We start from the raw sequence: 19,660 nt of genomic DNA, 5'->3' as shown, positions 1-19,660 counted from the left end.
AGTAATGGATTTCATCTGGTTCGGAAAAGAAAGAGGAAACAACGGAATAGGATCCGACTTGGAAATGATAAGCTTGCATTTCTGATGAGTGAAAATGTCCCAGTTATTATCTGTGAGGCAGTTTTATATAAACGAACAAAATTTAATGCATTCAACACTTTTGAAACATAATTTTGACCTTATGTCATTGTTACTCTGGATTGTATTGCACAATTTTGAGCATCATTTAAAAAAAACCTTTTGTTTAATAAAAGATCTGAAGTAAATTTTATTTTCTAGCGGTCAGTGTGCTCCCGTCATGTTTTGTTCATCACATCCAACAACTAGTGCCCTGATTCATCTCAAATATAAAAGTAATATGATGCAGAAAACAAATTTATGATATCCTAGAAACAGCACATGGCCACAAAAATACTTCACAAACTGTATTTGCTCGAGATCAGTGCGGAAAGTATGCAATGATTTTAATGCAAGCATGCAAAACTGTACCCCACAATGCAATGCATTTGCATTTCCAGCATCACAAAAAAGTGACTATTTTCTCTTTCGTGGTCTACTTAATGGGAATACCAAATTTTTTATTAATAAAAAGTGCAAAATAATGATTGGGAATGGCAAAAACATTCCCAGGCAGAATTAAAAATGCAGGTCAAAGGAGATAACATGTAAATTTTGTGAAAATTTTTGTGAAAAACAAAAAGTGTTTAATAATTGTGTTTTATAATTATAATTGACAAAAGTGATTCTCAAAATTGTGCAAAACTATCAAAAGTAATAAGACGACTAAATCGATTTTTTTTTTTTTTTTAGGATTTTAAGCCTTAATGAAACCTCAAACCTTTGCATTTTGATACTTGAAACTTTAAGCATACAGTACAAGTGTAAACACACACTTTTCAATCAATCTGTCAGTCTTTAACTCATGGACCGTTTTGAACCAAGGCCGCATGAAACCTGCATTACACATCAAGAAGAAGCAGTATGTTTCAGTCCGAATGTGACACTTTTGACCTAAGGTCAAAAATGATGAAGATTTATATGTGTCCCTGTTTGCGACATCACATTTTTCAATGGCAAGTTTTTGTGCTGAAACAATCTCAACAGAAGCAATACAGCAAAAAAAGCCCATTTTAATCAGAAGAGTTGTTTCCAGTAGAAAATCTAAACATTATTGAAACGATCAATTCACTATGAAGCAAAGCAGTATAAAATATAAAAGACCTAGAGAAAAAAAAAACTATGTTCTTTGTACTTTTTCAACTCAGATTTTTTTGGCTCTTTAGAGTGACGCCAAGATCATTTCTGATCTAAAAGGGAGTGAAAATGGTTCTTGATAAATAGAAGGTTCTATGCTGAACCAAAGAACCATTGAAGAACCTTTATTTTTAAAGTCTATAAGCACCAATCCTCATTCTGGATAATATAACATTTTACAAGCCTGAGCATCTGTCACAGCCAGTCGTAAAAGCTGAGGGGAATCATTATGGCTCATCAATGCATCCAAATGCACAGAACAAAGTGCTTGTAGCTGTGTGCTACAACTATAAAATATACATACAAACACCGAAGTAAAGCTCTTGCATTTTATGTCTTCTTTCTTTTATCCCCATCGCTGGAATATATTTCATGAGTGAGGATTCCTGCCTGCACCTCATCTTCCTGTTTCCCTTCTCATGCATGTCAGCGAGCTCGCATTCCTTCACTGCTTTGGCCAGATTTCAGGAGAAAGAGATCCAGAGGGCAGACATTAGAATTTTATATCACTTCAAGACAGGGGAGGGAGAGAGTGGAGAACATGAAGTTTTTCTGACATTCATCGAGGACTCTGAGAAAATGATGGGATGTGTTTTTGTGCATCTCACCTGAGAGGCATGCTTAAATGTGCGCTGGTGATAAGGAAATTTTGCCACACCGTATTTCAGTGCATGGCTGACAGGTTTATGTTTACCAGATCGGCCATAAGCATTACTGACTGAGACAGAGAGAAAGACAGAAAATGTCAAATAAAAACAGGGTTTTGAATGCATCATTGAGAAATGAAAATCTAATATTAAAGTCATCAAATCTCTGTGGGGTGATCTTAAAAAAAATATGTCCAGCTCACAAATTATATTTTGCATTAAAAAAAAAATGAAGCTTATTTTGATTTTATTCTGGGGTGAAAATGGACCTAGATTACATTTTTTGTATAAACATTTCACTCATATTTATAATACCATTTCAGACCTAAATAAAAAAAATCACTTAAAATGCAAAAAATAATGAAATGAAAATAAATATTATTTGGCACATCTAAATATTTAGGATCATTTTCACCCCAAAAATCAAAAGAATAAATAAAATATTTTTTTGATGAGGAAATGAGGCTTTCTTTTTAGTTTTGGAATTAAAAACAAAATATTTAAAAATATAGAAATATAAACAAATATCCTAATCATTAAAATTGCTTATTTTTAAGACCATACTTTTAGGACTATTAACATCCAAAAAACAAAAGAAAATAAATGTATATTTATATTTAGGAATTTACTTATATTTCAAAGCCTTTTCATCTCAAAATTGAAAGAAAATAAATTACATTTTGTGTAAAGGATACAACCATCACTTTCCTTATCTTTTAGTTTTAGGATGAAATGTGGCCTGGACATGTTCTTGACTCTTCTGCTCTTCTGAGGTTCACTCTGTTCAAATTACGAAAAACAAATCCAACTTGTTTTCTGCAGAGCTGCAGGAAGCGGCAGATGCTGGGTTTGTGGTGGAGTTGGTTTATTCACATTTGTATCATTTTCAGTTGCTAATCCAGAATGCACTCTGGTCCACTGACTACAGTGTGTCTATAGCATTTCCAATATTAATGATACAGCAAGTGCGTTGATGCCTCTCAGATGTCTATCCGTCCTACTGAAAGCTTGTTAAATATTCATTGACAATTATTCTGCAGTGACTGAAGGCTAAGTGCTCACTTCTGAGAGAGATAGAGAGAGAGAGAGAGAGAGAGAGAGAGTGAGAGAGAGAGAAAATGATAGAACTGAGAATAAATAGCCATGCAATTGTCCATTTTTCCAACATATTCCTAAGTCGATGTCTGCAAATCCAAATCAAGCTCGTTTTAGATACAGTGAGACTCACAGTCCCATAGAGATCTGACTGTGAGCAAACTAGACAATTAAAAACAAGTAGAAATCTGTACAAAGTGACAAATGAATTATTACAGTATATTCTTATAATTAGTAATTAGTCATTCTAGGGGCCCTATAATACGCCTGGCGCAATGTGTTTTTGCTAGTGTGTGTTTGCTAGTTTCAGTCCGGCGCTGTTCAAATTTTTTCGCAATTCAGACTATTACTAATTATAATGATGAATGATATTGGCGAATTAATTAAACAATCATGCCAATACACACACATATATATATTAACTGACTCATCGCGCAGAGCTTTGGTGGATTCCTTCTTGTCCCGTCAATGATCTGCTCGCGCACTTTAACTTCGCGCACGAACAGATTGGTTTCTTCACTTGAGAAGTGTTCAGCTTTTCCGCAAACAAATTCCGCCATGTAAATAGCAATCCGTGCGAGCACATCTCGCTCTTAAAGGGAATGGGAGATGACACTCTGATTGGTGTATTGAACGTTACGCCCAATACTCATTAAGAGAATAGGGACAACCCATTCCAAAAATGCGCCCGGACACACGGACCGTTTTTCCGTTGTTAAAATAGCAAAAGTGGATTTGGACATGCCCTGAGTGCACCTGTGCCGTGTGCTTTACACTTTGTGTTTAGATTGTTAAAATAGGGCCCTAAATATTTAATATAACCAAGTATCCCGTCCTGCACCATTTGTTGCACAGAAATGAATAACGTAAATTTTTCACCAGGTGAATGACAAATGATGTTCCAAGTCTCTAGTCTCTAAGATGTTCCAAGTACACTCTTTTAAAAAAAATAAAGGTTCTTTATTGGCATTGATGATTCCATGAAGAACATTTAACAACCACTTGTTCTATTGCACAAGCGGAAATTAAATTAAAAAATTTCTTAAAGGTTCTAAAAAGATTCTTCTGGGAACCAAATTTGGTTCTATAAAATGATTATAATTTTAATAATAAAAGTTAAAATGCTATGTTAAAAACCTGTTAATTGGTCCTAACTCTATACAGTGAAAATTTGTAATAGAGCTACTGTAATTTTACAGTATAAAACTGTTATATTTAACTTTTTGGAAGTGGAAAAAAAGAACAAGTAATGTAGATTGACATTCCAGAATTCCCTGCGTGACACATCACTTTTTTTTAATCACTTATGCACATGTGATATGTACATTTTATGTTACATCTAATGTTGTTAAATGAATGTTTATTGCATTATTTTAGTGTCACATCTGTTACCATGTGTGACCGCATGACACAAAACCAACATATGTGCAGGATCAGAAAGCTCTAAAAATATCTTAATTTGTGTTCCGAAGATAAACGAAGATCTTACAGGTTTGGAACGCCATGAGGGTGAGTAATTAATGACAGAATTTACATTTTTGGATGAACGAACTCTTCAAGGTACATAACCGATATCAGTAGTTCCATAGGTTAATATTAATATTATTTCAATTTATGATATACGGGTCTTTACTTTAAATTTAGGTTAAATCTGTAAAACCTAAAATGTTGCTACCATATTTTTTATTCAAATTCAAATCATCATCAAATTTCAGATTTTTTACAGTAGGCATAACTGAGAACTCCCTACTGAAACCTTTATTTTTTTAAGAGGAAAAATGCATTTCAAGAGCGACATCAAAATATCACAGCACATTTATCAGATCAGTCTTAATCTAATTCTAATTAACAGAGATGACTAAACATCTAGAGTCGTGCCGTCCAGATTGCTCAGGAAAAGACAGCGCGTCCCATCCCTCTGCACTGTGCCTTCTTCAGAAAAAACTGCCCGATTCCAATAATTATAGCCCAAAGTGATCCTTGATGCTTCATTTTGCAAGCAAGTTGGGTAATCTTTGATCCGATTGCCAAGTGCCGAATGCAGAATACAAATGAAAAAATAATACAATCTGGTTTATATTCCAGACTTTTTCAGGCACGATATATAGCCAAAGGACAAGGACTGAAAAAAGAAACCAAATTAAGTCAGACTAGAGGAGTGTTTCAGTATGGGCATGAGGTTTTCGACTTCATACATGTATAAGGCTGATTGAAAAATCCTCACGTCTCCATGCATCCTCCATAAAAATAGAAATTACAAGATTCCAGTGCATCTACTAATGAATTCTGAAATTAGGACGACTGTAAAAAGACAGGAAAAGATGGACGTAGAAGACAAACAGCAACAAAGGCAGTTATGAGGTGCACATTTCACACAGCCACTTATTCAAGTCACGCTACCAATATTCATTGCAAAACACGTTGCTCATACATCTCATTTGGAAGAAAAAATTAATATGAATTAAACCTTGTCTGCATATTAATTCATATCGTTTGTGTGATTAAATATTTGAAACTGTCTGCAAAAACCAGGCGCTATTAATTTTTTCATAAAACATTCATTTCAATTGTCAAAGTGCCGCTGGCAAAAGAAAGAGAGAGAAAAAAACACTTAAAGAGGTACTGTATGTCAATTTTAAGTCACTTTATGAATTACGGCTCGAATGCTCTTGCATGCTAATATAAGCAGAGAGACCTGGAATAAATGACTACCTATTTGGGTCCTTGATTATTTTTCATTTCATTTTTTTTTTCTGAAGGGGTTGGATGAATATTAAGTATTACAGAATTAAAAGAAGTTCTGTTAAACAAGCTCTCACGAGTCTCAGATTGTTATTATATTATTATGTTATGTTATATTATAAGACAAAAAACTAAACAAGACTTCTAGACCTAAACTACCCTTACACCCTAAAAAAAATCATTTTACAGCATGTCAAACTCATAACTCTGTCACACTGTGGCTAAATATACATCAAACCTTATGAAGTCCAATTTAAATTCCTGGTTTGCAAACTAGCATCACATTTGAAGTGAACCCTACATTTAAAGTCTGCGCTTATAACACAGAGGTGTTCGGGCCGCTCTCCTCCAAAACTTCGCAAGCCACCTCCTGTAATTTCTTTTTCACCAGCAATAACCCCGGGGTCAGTTTTTAAGCATGGTGACTTTGATATACCTAAGACTGCTCCATATGCATGGCTGGGTGGCGTAGAGTGGAATGGCTGCTTTTAACATATGCCAGCGAACAGAACCCAGGCCCTCCCTCGCCTCCTCCTCCTCAGCGTGCCGCGCTCAGCGAAGAGCAAGGGGTGAAATAACCGCCTCGGGGCAGACAAGCTGTCTCTAAGGAGTCTCCGATAAGAGTCCTGCCTGCCTTATACATACATACATACATATGACAGTGGAGGAATATGCCACAGACATCTGGCAGGGACTGCACTCTGCCCATCCACTGCGAGAGGGACGCAGATACTGCAAACTCTTCAGGCCGTGGAGGAGGTCCCCAATAAGTCGATAAACTGGTAAAAGGGATGTGTGTGGATATTCTGACCTAAAAATATATAAGCAAATGTTAGAGCAGTGCAGCTCGGTTGTTAACCCCAAGGCGACTTTTACAAGCTTAGTTACAGGATTAGACTGGCTAGTGAGAAATAACATGGTCTAATCAGGGGCAGGGACTTTCAGGCTGTTTTCACACTTGGTTCGTTTAAGGTGTCTGAGAGAGCTTCGCAAGACTCCAAATGAACTCAAACCCCTTTAAAGTAAACCGAATTTAGATCAGCTCAAGAGTCTGTCAATTCAGTCTGCTTCAAATGTGCATTGTGAACACAAAGCAAGCCAGAGGAGGAACATACTATTAAAACTATCCAAAAACAGACTCACAAAGATCTTCCTTCGTTTTTTAAGTGTAAATGAGGGCTTGGGGGTTTAAATGTCTTTCAATGCTTCAATGTGAATTATAAATGTTCTCTAATGAATTAGTTTACTTAAAAAAAAAATAAAAAAAAAAAAAAAGCTAAAAGGGAAAGCTAAAATATATTTTTAAAATCTAAAAATACAAATATATATATGCAATGTATTTGCGAAGCCTTACAAAAAAACACAAAAAATTAAAATAAAACATATTCACAATATGTAAATAAAATAAAATAAAATAAAATAAAATAAAATAAAATAAAAAAATGGGTTGACAAGTACCACAAGTAAAACAGATTAATAAGAAATCCGAGTCCACTTTTGTAGCCTGGTACAATGAATGTAAAATCCCTGGCCAAGTCTTTTGCACTTTTTAGTCCATATAAAAGGGTCTCATTTTGTTTTTATAGTTGACTCAAGTATAAAAAAATTAATTAAAAAAATCTTAAAAGCACAGCTTAAATGTTCTAAAAGAGTTAGCTGTGCACTACAATGAACAAAAAAAGCCATTTCACACTGTTATTTAACAACAAGACCATCACTGCTTTTATTTATATTCACAATCCCACTGCTCTTTGACAGTCTGTATAATCGAAATAACCGAATGCCAGGTGTCTATACTGGTAAAGCAGGGTTTAGAGCTCACATATTTCATTCCCAAATAAGAACGAGTAATAGTAAGGCAGCGAATGTACAGAATCCCTTTCTATAGCTGGATAAATCTCCCTAAGAAAAGACCGAACGCGTGTCACAGCCTGACATGAGATCAGAGAAATCCCACAGTGGATGTGACACCACAAATGAACTCTTCACCACGTACACCTGGTCAACATATCAAATATTACCCATGAATCCCTGCACATATGTAGGACATATGAAATCCGCCTCCCGTCTATCCTCTCCTCGTGTCTTGTGACATTTAACCGATTTACACAAAGTCACATGTACCTCACTGCGGTATACGGTGGTGCAGATACAAAAGAAAGTCTCCATCTAGCAGGCGGATTTAAGCGTGACAATTTTCTCGTCTAAGAACCATGTTATTGAGAGTGGATTGTTGGTGCTTCATGCTGTTAATGATTGCCTCCCTTCCGCCTTTAGTCTGTGTGATGTTACCCCTACAGTTTAATTAGAGGCGAATAACTAAACTAGACAGGATTCCCTCAGGATTGCCATTTGACCAGCATCCAGCCATGTTAAAACTTTATGGTCTTTAGAAAATAATTCAGATGGCACAATGCGACGGCAAGACGTAGGTGCGAGCATATGTTTGCAGCTATAATAACAAACCGTTATGGCTGTCAAGAGAGACGCGGCCTGCTCTGTACACACCTTAATGGCATTCTAGGGACAGACTTAGTGTCTGGGCGAGGCGGTATATATTACTCCTCTGACGGCGTGCATTGCTCATTTGAGGGCCGTTTTTTAACCAAAGCAAATTAATGACTGCAAACGACACCTGTTGTGGAGAAGCATTAGGAATTAATAGCAAAGAGGGGGGCTTGTCATTGAAAAGAGCGCCTTGACAGCACTTTCCAAATATTGTTTAGTCAGTGAAACGTGGGTCTGAAAGTGATATGAATTCCCTGAACCTCCATTAAGATGAATCTATGGGCCATGTGGTGACCCGAGACAGGATTTTTAAAGCATTTGTTTGAGTATTTGACCTGCATCAAAGCACACTGTACCCTTCGGTAAAGTTAAAGAGAGAAACTTTATCATCTAATGCAATTATAATTTGTTAGTATAGGAAAAGAAAATGCAGATTTATAAATGTAAACTTTAGTTTACATTAAGGTTTAGGCTTGAAAGAATATTATGGATAATTTTCAACAATGTCTACAAAGCAATATATTCTAATCAATACATTTCCATGACAATTTTCTTGACCTTTCTATCAACATTTGTGATGACTGGATATTGATTTTAAAAATCATTTTATAGACATTGCACTCACAAAAGAAAAATAGCATACTTTATACAAATTATTCTGGCTAAAATAAAATTTTTAGGATCGTAGAATAAATATATAATATTTTATATTATTACATAAATATTACAATTATTTTTATTTATATTTATGAATTGGGTCAGTAAACTAATTAATTAATAAAGGGAAAAAAGTAGATCAAGAATCGTTCTTGGAATCGGATCGGATAGTAAGGTGACTAAAGATTCCCACCCCTAATTTGAAAAAAAAAAATGTAAAAAAAATATTGTAACATTACAAACTTATGTCACTTTTGATCAATTGAATGCATCTTTGCTTAAAAGCATTTATTTCTTTAAAAAAATAATAATAATCTTACTTACCCCAAACAAGTGGTAGTGTATGCAAAAATTCCATAATAGACAGTATCAAATAAACTGCATGTTAGCCATGCTGAAATCAACACCAGTAACTCCTACACCACACATACGGTGTGAAACAGGCTCAAGGTACCACATAGACCAATATCAACAACCCCTGCCCTCGACAGAGAGAGATTTGTGGCTCCTTGTGTGACCTTCCCGCTATCCTCTGGCCTGTCTAATTAGTCGATGCATCCGATCATCATTAACAGCTCTCAGATAATGAATCACTCACCCCTCTCTCTCTTAATTTGTTGTAACCAACCGGCTAATGGCTGTCAACGCTGACTGATCACACTGATTGTGGTGATTTCTAATTACAACAAAACAATTTAAAAGCACTCTGATTATTTGTCGGTGCCCACAAACTGGAAATAAGTAGGTCTTTGTTCACTTTAGTTATGTTCAGAATACCACACCAGTGTTTCCCACAGACTTACACTCTATGTGTGCTGGCACTTCCCCCGGGAAAAGTAAAGGCTATATATAAAACAGAAAATGGGCTTATTGAAAATGCACAATCATTCTCCGCCAGCAGGAGGCGCTTTAGAAGCAGCAGAAATAGTGGTTTCTCTGGGAACAGCAGCACACAAAGCAGCGTTGTGCTCATAAACGCTGCTTTATCAGGCATTATCCACCTTTTTTTGTCATAAAAATGGACTCGGCAATTTGTAAATTCTATATGGATCTGGCTTCCAGTCTCACCTGTGTACATTCTGTCCAGCTAACAAAACAGTTTGTTTTCCTGCTTGATATTTAAAGTTGGTGTGTCTTATAATATTATTTTAATGTATTATCTTAATTAAGAGCACACTGGTTTGTAGTGCAAACCATTTTACCGTTAACTGCACGTTGTTATTCTCCTCATAATTTACCTAAAGCGACTAATGAAACGGAAGTCTTACCCATAGACTTACTTCTGTGTTTAGGAAAAGCTAGATAGGAAATACTGAATGAAAATGACATCAAGACTTTTCTAAAGACAGTAAGCTTCCTTCAAATATACGTTTATATAAATACACATGCGCCGCATTTTGAGTTTGAAACATGCTGAGCTCATGCTTATTAAACGAAGTGAAAGCATTTTGGAAAATCTATCTAATCACTGCTGATATTGTGGCCGGCCACCACGAATAAATCAATGTAAGGGAAACACTGCATACCACCTACTGTTTCTGAAAGAAAGTAATATGTGGTATGCAAGTGTTCTGTATGCATGTAATGAACTACTAAATAGGACTTGACAATTAAACATATTTAAATCGCAATTACAATTACCGTATTTTCCGGACTATAAGTCACACTTTTTTTCATAGTTTGGCTGGTGCTGCGACTTATAGTCAGGTACGACTTATTTATCAAAATTAATTTGACATGAACCAGGAGAAATGAACCAAGAGATAACATTACTGTCTACAGCCGCCAGAGGGCGCTCTATGCTGCTCAGTGATCCTGTAGCCTACCACTGAAAACATAGAGCGCCCTCTTGCGGCTGTAGACGGTAATGTTTTCTCTTGGTTCTTGGTTCTAAATAAATGCGACTTATAGTCCAGTGCGACTTATACAGTATATGTTTTTTTTTTTTTTTTTTTTTTCATCATGACGTATTTTTGGACAAATGCAACTTATACTCAGGTGCGACTTATAGTCCGAAAAATATGGTATGATATATGATATTTATGATAAATAAATATAGATGATAATTACGATAATCATGATAATTACAGATATGGCATGCAGTTGCTTCAAACAATGTTAACTTTTCACTACTCACTGACGTAGTGAGCTATTGTGAAAATGTTGCATAAATGCACTAAATGTCACAAACTGTATTATTGTTTCTATTTTTCAGTCTAAAAAGGTACTTCACAATAAATATCTTTCTGCAGTATGTAGCAAGCAGAAAATAGTAAGTAAAATGTTACATTTTAATTTTTTTTGCAACAATAAAGCTACAATAAGTTAACATTAGTTAACTAATTTTGTTAAAATGAACTAAAAATGAGAAATACTTCTAAAGCATTTATTAATCTTAGATATTGTTAATTTCAACACATTATTAAAATAAAAATTTGTTACAATGAACAGCTGTATTTTTATTAGCTAATGTTAACAAGATTAATAAAGATTCACATTTTAAAAATTAGATTGCGATAATTAATGCATTAACTAGCATTACCTAATAGGACCTCAATTCTTTATATTTTAGATTTTTACAAAAGCAGCAGGTAGTTCTGCAGTACATTGCTATAATATTTTGAACACTGCTAAATATTATTTTGTGCATTTAACCCAATTTTTCTGGTTCATTCTGCACATTTTGGTAAATGCAGTTTATCTGGGTATTTTATGCATGTTACATACTGCTAAAAAGGTAAGAGTAGTACGTTAGTATGCTATTCCAAACATGACAACAGAATGTTTGAGAAGCTATAGGAGCAGGGGAAAAGACTGAAGAAAGATAGCAAGAGAGAAAAATATCAGGCGACTGAGAGAGGCCCTGGCATTCCTGTGTTCTGCAGATGAAGCAGAAGAGATTACGGAGGAGAGGAGAAAGGAGATTGCGCTCTGGCGATGCTGAGGCTCCCAGGGGAAATCCATCTGAGATCCTGCTGTTCCTAAAGCTGCTGTTGTCGCAGAAGCACAAACACGCCTCGCGGTTGCTGCCAGGCCTCGCTCTCAAGGCCCGGCATACAAACACGCCACCTAATTGGAGCGCAATTACCCAATCACAATTGACAATTAAACAATGAGAAATTGGTCTCCCAAATAACTATGTCTGCAATTACACATTAAGTGCGAAGTATAAATTGAGCGCATTGCCTCCAAAGCATAATTGAATGCGTGTGTGTGTGTTACCTATCAAATGTCTCATGCTCATTTACGGACAGAAAATTCTCATTCGCATCATGTCAGTGGCATGTCCCCTGCCCGTTTCCTCCCTGAGAGGAATGTCTCACTGAAGAGCCTTTCCTGGAGGCGTTTTTTATGGAAATCTGCGGCGCTCCTCCGCCCTGTTTGTTTATTTTGCTAATCGAGCAGAGCATGTCCGTGGGCTACCAGAGAGGAACTAAGAGACGCGGACAGATGGAACCATTCAGGGCACTAACAGGCTCAATGTGTCACTGTACCTTGGGGCTGCCGGGATGACTGTGTATTTCCCGCTCCTCCTCGTCCCTCTCGCTGGACAGGATGTGGGTTTTGATGGCGTCCAGCGTGCGCAGCATCCAGTTGTGCTGACGGCGGATCTGTCTCTGCAGCTCTTGCCACTGGTGAGATATCATGTGGAGCATGTCCCACAGTCCTGTGTGCACACAGAAAGACACACGGTAACACTAACACACGGCACAAATGAAGCGACGTAGCGGTTCAAGTTCTGTAATCCAAAAACCTGAAAAAGAGGTGACTGTGAACTTAACCAAAGACCTGTTCCTTTAACAAAATTTACTACTTACTTTATTTAAGCATCAGCTAAACACAAATGAAAACTATTAACTAAAAGAAATGGCACTAAACATAAAAAAGCATCAGTAATAAATAGTACCATGAAAACTAGTAGATAATATGCAAATAAACTAAAATCTTGATTATACATTTTACATATTGTGTATATTCATTTTCATTGCTTGAAATAGAATAAATGTTGACTGAAAAAAATATTACAAACTTAAACTTTATATTTCAGCTAGTTGGCAGCATTTCTTGAAGCACTAAAATAACTAAAACTAAAATAAATAAATATATATTAAAAACTATATATACATATAAAAAAAACTACAAAATTAATAAACTAAATTTGAAATGGAAATGGAAATTACAAAAAAAAAAAATTAATTGAAAATATTAATAAAAAACTAGTGATACTAAATGATCATCGATGATGGTAAAAATAAACTGTGTAATACTAATGCATACATAACAGTAACAGTGTTTAAATGTCTGTAATCCCAAAAATTCTAGGTTTAAACCTGAAAAAAGGCCTGTTATTAAAACCAGATGTACTAGTTACTTTGTTTAGGCATCCACTAAATTCAAATAAAAAGTATACAAACAGCAGTAAAATAGATAAAAGCATTTGTAATATACATTACAAGCATGAAAACCAGTAAACAGCATGTAAATAAACACAGATCCTCATTACATACACTTTATTACGCCGTACACATTATGTATGTTCATGCTACTTACCATTTCTGAAAGAAAAGTAGTATATATATTGTGCAAAGTATGCAAATTTTCTTTATGCAGTTATTTTTATGACCAAAGTACAGTAGACTGCATGGAAAAGCATATCCCGCAATGTGATATATATATATATATATATATATATATATATATATATATATATATACAGTACAGACCAAAAGTTTGGAAACATTACTATTTTTAATGTTTTTGAAAGAAGTTTCTTCTGCTCATCAAGCCTGCATTTATTTGATCAAAAATACAGAAAAAAAACATTAATATTGTGAAATATTATTACAATTTAAAATAATAGTTTTCTATTTGAATATACTTTAAAAATAATAATTTATTCCTGTGATGCTTAGCTGAATTTTCAGCATCATTACTCCAGCCTTCAGTGTCACATGTAACATCCAGTCTATCACATGATCATTTAGAAATCATTCTAATATTCTGATTTATTATGAGTGTTGGAAACAGTTCTGCTGTCTAATATATTTGATGAATAAAAGGTTAAAAAGAACTGCATTTATTCAAAATTAAAAAAAAAATTCTAATAATATATATTCTAATAATATATTTTCTTTACTATCACTTTTTATCAATTTAACACATCCTTGCTGAATAAAAGTATTGATTTTATTTAAAAAAAAAAAAAGAAAAAAAAAAATTACTGACCCCAAATTACTGATCAGTAGTGTATATTGTTATTACAAAATATATATATATATATATAGTAAAAAAAAAAAAAATATATATATACATATATATATATATATATATATATATATATATATATATATATATATATGTATATATATATTTTTTTTTTTTTTACTTTTTATTCATCAAAGTATTCTAAAAAAAGTATCACATGTTCTGAAAAAATATTAAGCAGCAGAACTGTTTCCAACTTTGATAATGAATCATCATATTAGAATGATTTCTAAAGGATCATGTGATAACGATCCTAAAAATTCAGCTTTGCATCACAGAAATAAATGATGATTTAAAGTATAATAAATGTAAAAACAATTAAAAATTGTAATAATATATCACAATAGTAAATTTTTTCTGTATTTTTGATCAAATAAATGCAGGCTTGATGAGCAGAAGAAACTTCTTTCAAAAACATTAAAAATAGTAATGTTTCCAAACTTTTGGTCTGTACTGTGTGAATATATATATATATATATATATATATATATATATATTAGTACTGAAGAAAATGTAAACTATTAATTCATTATTCATTAATTAACTCCCTGTTGTGCCTTAAAATGACTTAATAAGTACACGCCACAGCTTCCATCACAGAACACATTCGGCTGCCACGAGAGGCCTGATCCAGGCACAATGTGGGGTCACACTCCAGAAGCCCCACTTCTGCCTCGAGCTTATTTATCCTACTTTATGCTTTTTAATTACTTTGAACAAATAGGATTTGCAGACAGAGATGCTGATTGTGGCCGGTTGAGACGCAGCGGACACATGATGGGTTTTGAATATAGAAGCATCCCATAATACAGAGGGATTAACCGAATGCTCGAGTCCTCATCAGATGCAAAAACACACATGCGGTCCAGCTTGGGTCCATGAAGAAGAGAGAAAATCAAACGCCTTGTTTTTTTCCCATCTGTTGATTAGCGAGCGTAGAGGAAGATATTATCATTTAACTTGTTCAATATTTTATTTTTTACCAGAGGTTGGTTTTAATGATTTAGATGATGATGGTGGTGATTATGATAATGCCATGAGCATTATTATAAGTGATGTGTTTGAGTTTAAGAGGGAAAGAAGAAAGTGAAATGCGTCTGTTGGATCATTAAGGGTGAGTCGTGATAAATGGTTAAATCACAGCACATTAAAGGCTCATTAAAAACAACTGTAGGGGTACGTGTGTGTGTGGGACGGGACGGCTGGACGGCAGGAGCATCACACTGTAGGGCTTAAGTGGGTGTTCTGCCCATTGGCTGACATTAGCAAGGTGCACATATATGCCTGGAAAAGTAGCTATTCAGAATGTGCAGTATATACTGTTAGTGCATACTATTATTTGAATTGTCTTATGCATTATTATGTTGCATGTATTGTATTAAAGAGCATCCAGTTATTTCTTCATAAATGGTTTTTTATTTTTAAAACATTTTTTAAATGTTGTTCTTTTGAACTTTCCATTCATTAAGAATATAGAAAAAAATCATGTTTTTATTAAAAAAAAACTTTTCAACATAATTACTAATACGAACTGTTTTTTTTTAAATTGGCAAATCAGCATATTATAATGATTTCTGAAGGATCATGTGACACTGAAGACTGGAGTAATGATGCAGAAAATTCAACTTTGCATCACAGGAATATATGACATTTTTACAAAATATTCAAATAGATTTCTGTATTTTTGATAATTCAATTGATAACATTTTTTTACTACTAATTTTTTTTATTTCAGTTTGCACTTTATTAAAAAAAGAAATGATTTCCAAAAAAATATTAAGCAGCAGTTTAACACCGATGATGATCAAAAAAAAAAAAAACCTTAGAGCACCAAATCAGCATTAGAATGATTTCCGAAGTAGAAAAATATCAAATATATAGAACATTTTTATTTGACTGTTTTTACTTATTTTTGATCAAATGCAGTCTTGATGATTCTAAGACCGAGACATCCTTTAAAAACATTAACAAATCATACAGACCCCAAACCTTTGAACAGTAGTGTATTCAAACTACAGAATATGGTAAAAAAGTGTAGAATATTTCCTTTTTAAAATCAAAGTGTCCACTATTTACTTAATACACATTTTCTGGTCCTAACGACTCGCATTATTCCAGAGCATGTATCATTATTCCAAAGAAGAAAAAAATACATACTGTAAGAGGCTCCTTTAAGAAGCTCCCCACAGAAGGATGGGTTATAATAAAGGTGCGAGTGTGCATGTTTGTGTTTGTATAGTTGGCAGGGAGTTGTCGTCACGCTGCGGCCCTGCAGGACAGGGCTGTCGGGGCATTATAAGGGAGCGCTCCTGCCTCTGAGAGCCATCTGCATATTTAATGGTAGCTGGCTTTACCCAGCGGAGACGAGACATACGAGCAGCGAGGTCAGCTGTGAGGATTTGTGCATTTGCCGAGCACTCGGTGAGATTCTTCAGATGAATAATCACCGATATTGTAGAGGAACGAGAGCCTGCAATGGCCTCCTCAACCTGCTGTTCTTAATTCCCGCTCTCTTCATATACGGCTTTGGAAGCGCTTGGCCGGGCTGCCGCATCTATCTCTGCGCTTTATCCCAGAACTCAATTCAGCAGGCCGTGCGCCATTCGTAATGTATGTGAAAAGGCATGCGCTCGGCGCTTCAGGATCAGTTACTTGAGGATTTATAAATTCTGAAGGTCACTATGTTAATACAAACATTAATAATAAATGTGTGCCTCTGCAGAACCGTACCTGATTTGTGGGAGGTGATGAGTTCCAGGAGCTGCCGTCCTTCCTCCAGGAGACTGTCTTTCAGAGCACTGTGACTGTCCACGTTGAGTTTGAAACTCTACATGCATATGAACACAAAAATAACATGTGAGTGCAAGGGAAAAGTTCTTTTTGTTCTCCCCCTTCACACTTTCTGTCCTCTTCAGATTTCCCTCTTATCTTCCATTAGAACATCTCTACACAAATGCACACAAAAAAACGTCATGGCTCATCTTTAAAGGAGGATTTTATTGTTCAAGGGCTCTGTTTTCATAGATCAAGAGAGCTAATGGGTGAATCTCATAAAGGAAGACACATCCAGGATTAAATTTGCAACAAAATTAATAGGAAAAAAAAGTTATATTTTAGAAAACGAGGCTATTTTAGTAATATTAACAATCCTGCTTTCATGAAAATTAAGCACATTTTACCCTCAAGATCAGTCATTTAGACTCCTTAGATAACAAAACAGCAAGCTGTAGGCTAAACAATAAAATATTCAATAAAACAGGATTTTTTTAAATATCAGGAATAAAAAAACATAGAAGAAAAAGACAAGTAATAAAACAGAAATAAAATGAAATTTATTCTCTAGATAGACAGTTAGACAGCTATCACATTAAATAAGATTTTAGATTTAATATTTGTTTTATTTAAGAATCAACTTAGTCACAGATTTTCTCCTTCAATTTGCTTGGAAAAATTAAGATGAAAACAAATCAATAGTTAATAGGTGACATACAGTAATATAGAGCTATAAAATGCATGTTGATAGCTATAGATAGCAGCTTAGATCATTTAATCGTTAGAGAACATAAGGATAAATATTTGAGTTCATGCTGATCTGTTCACAAATTAATACTAGTATTGAGATCTCTTTAAATACTGAGAATCAGGAAACTTTATTTGCCGATATTGTTGAGATGTCTTCAAGAAACCTGAGCAAAAGTCTCATTTGCTCTCCAATTAATCTCAATGCAACCAAGGAGAATTGAGACACATTAAATCAGTTTAATGAATATTTGATTGCTCACAGGTTGCCGTTTAGAATGATTTCTGAGGGATCACATGACGCTGAAGACTGGAGTAATGGTGCTGAAAATTCAGCTTTGCATTACAGGAATAAATTACATTTTCAAATATTTTAAATAGTTGTTTCAAACTGTTATAACATTTTCACAATATTACTGCATAGATGTGAATGTGTATAGCAGTTCAGATCATTCTACTGGGAGAGATTTTTTTAGGAGAAATAGTTCATACTGATCAGATCATAATATGACACTGTTGAGATCTTTTCGGGAAAACTTGAGCAAAAGTCTCAATTTGTTCTCTCCAGTTAATCTCAATGCAACCTAGGAGAAACAACAGAGATATGAAGGAGATCTCATGTTTCTTTCCTATACAGGACTCCTAACGGGACACATGAAATCAGTTTTCTTTAACATGTCGTCCGGTTCCATCCCATTAAAACAAACACTCATAATTCACATTAAGTGCTTCAGCTAGAATGTATATAATCTCCCGCTGCGCTGTCGACACGCAACCTTTAAACACCCTTCACACACTCCTTGATCTCAAACGAGCATTATTCATACATCCTCAGAGGAATGAAGCCCATCTCTCTGTATTTGTCCAAGTCTATCCTGCCATCCGTGCAGCTGAATTATTAACAAACGACAGCTGTCTCTCTAATTCATCATCTGCGGCATAAACTAATATTCAAATGCTGTTATAAACCTGAAGCCGTATCTCCCACAGTTGTGCCCTCCAGAAAATGACCTCGGGACTACGCAACCGCGTTCCCATCTCTCTATTTCTGTCTTACACCCACAATTCACTGCGTGGCGCTCAGCAGCTCAAAGGATCTATCCGTCGGGTGCTTTCCTACTCTCAGTCATCTGTACGTCTCCCAACAGACTGTCCATTTACTCTGATGTCTCTATTTCACTTTTTTTCTCTCTAAACCCCCACCAAACACTGTTTTCCCCTCTACTCTCGCCATCCAGTGGGTGCAGCAGCGGTTGGGAGAAAAAAAAAAACTTTTTGATAATACCCAGTGCTCTCGAATGGAGGGCTCTCCAATTGCTAAGTGTAATCAAAGAGTAGACGGCATTATCCTGCATCCGTGAGGAAGGGGGGCCGGTGAGGGATGTGCTTTTGAAGATGTGTGGAGGTTGACGGGTGGGAACGAGGGGGGCGGTGGGCCGCGCTCCCACAGGGTTCCCGCGGTCGAGGCGCCTAAAGCCATCCTCACCTTCAATTCTCATCTCCTCAGATCTCCCTCTGCCCTGTTTCATGCCATTACCGACTGTTCTGATCTGACCAGTGGCACAGAGGGCAGCGGGAGCCGCCACGGCCGTTTTCACCCTCAGCTGTCTGACAGCAAACCTGACAGAAAGATGCAACCACCTGTATACATGGGATCTGTTCTGAGAAGAGTTTCAGTTTCATCCCGCTGTCACAAATGTCTGTTCATGCACGTAGACAAGCATGCTACTAGTACTAATTCTGCATTATGCACTGTATACTCTTGAGCACAGTTTTCTGTAAGAGTGAAATGGATTTCGATGACTATGTTTTTCAAAATGTGTAGTGTACAACCTGAGCGTAGTGTGTGGATTAAAGTGTTAAGAGTTTGACATTGCAATTCCAGTTTGTTGACATGCATGACTTGACTTTTTGGACTTTTTTTGAACTCTACAAAAATGACCCAATAGGGACCTTGTTTTTAATTTTAGAAT

General features: G+C 35.4%; 1 protein-coding gene across 2 annotated transcripts in view; it reads right to left on the bottom strand.

Annotated features, from left to right (window-relative positions):
* Positions 1–19,660, bottom strand: part of LOC132111333 (A-kinase anchor protein 6-like) — a 117,218-nt gene that overhangs the window by 64,130 nt on the left and 33,428 nt on the right. For both annotated transcript variants that reach the window (XM_059518540.1, XM_059518542.1), the window contains exons 6-7: positions 16,899–16,995; positions 12,398–12,570 (exon numbers count right to left, since the gene is read on the bottom strand). In XM_059518540.1, coding sequence (XP_059374523.1) covers positions 12,398–12,570; positions 16,899–16,995 — 270 coding nt within the window. The remainder of the gene's footprint in view (positions 1–12,397; positions 12,571–16,898; positions 16,996–19,660) is intronic.

This window comes from Carassius carassius, chromosome 31, assembly GCF_963082965.1.
Source record: "Carassius carassius chromosome 31, fCarCar2.1, whole genome shotgun sequence".
NCBI classification, from domain to species: domain Eukaryota; kingdom Metazoa; phylum Chordata; class Actinopteri; order Cypriniformes; family Cyprinidae; genus Carassius; species Carassius carassius.
Note: the sequence above shows the minus strand (reverse complement) of the source record. Positions and strands in the feature narration are given on the sequence as shown.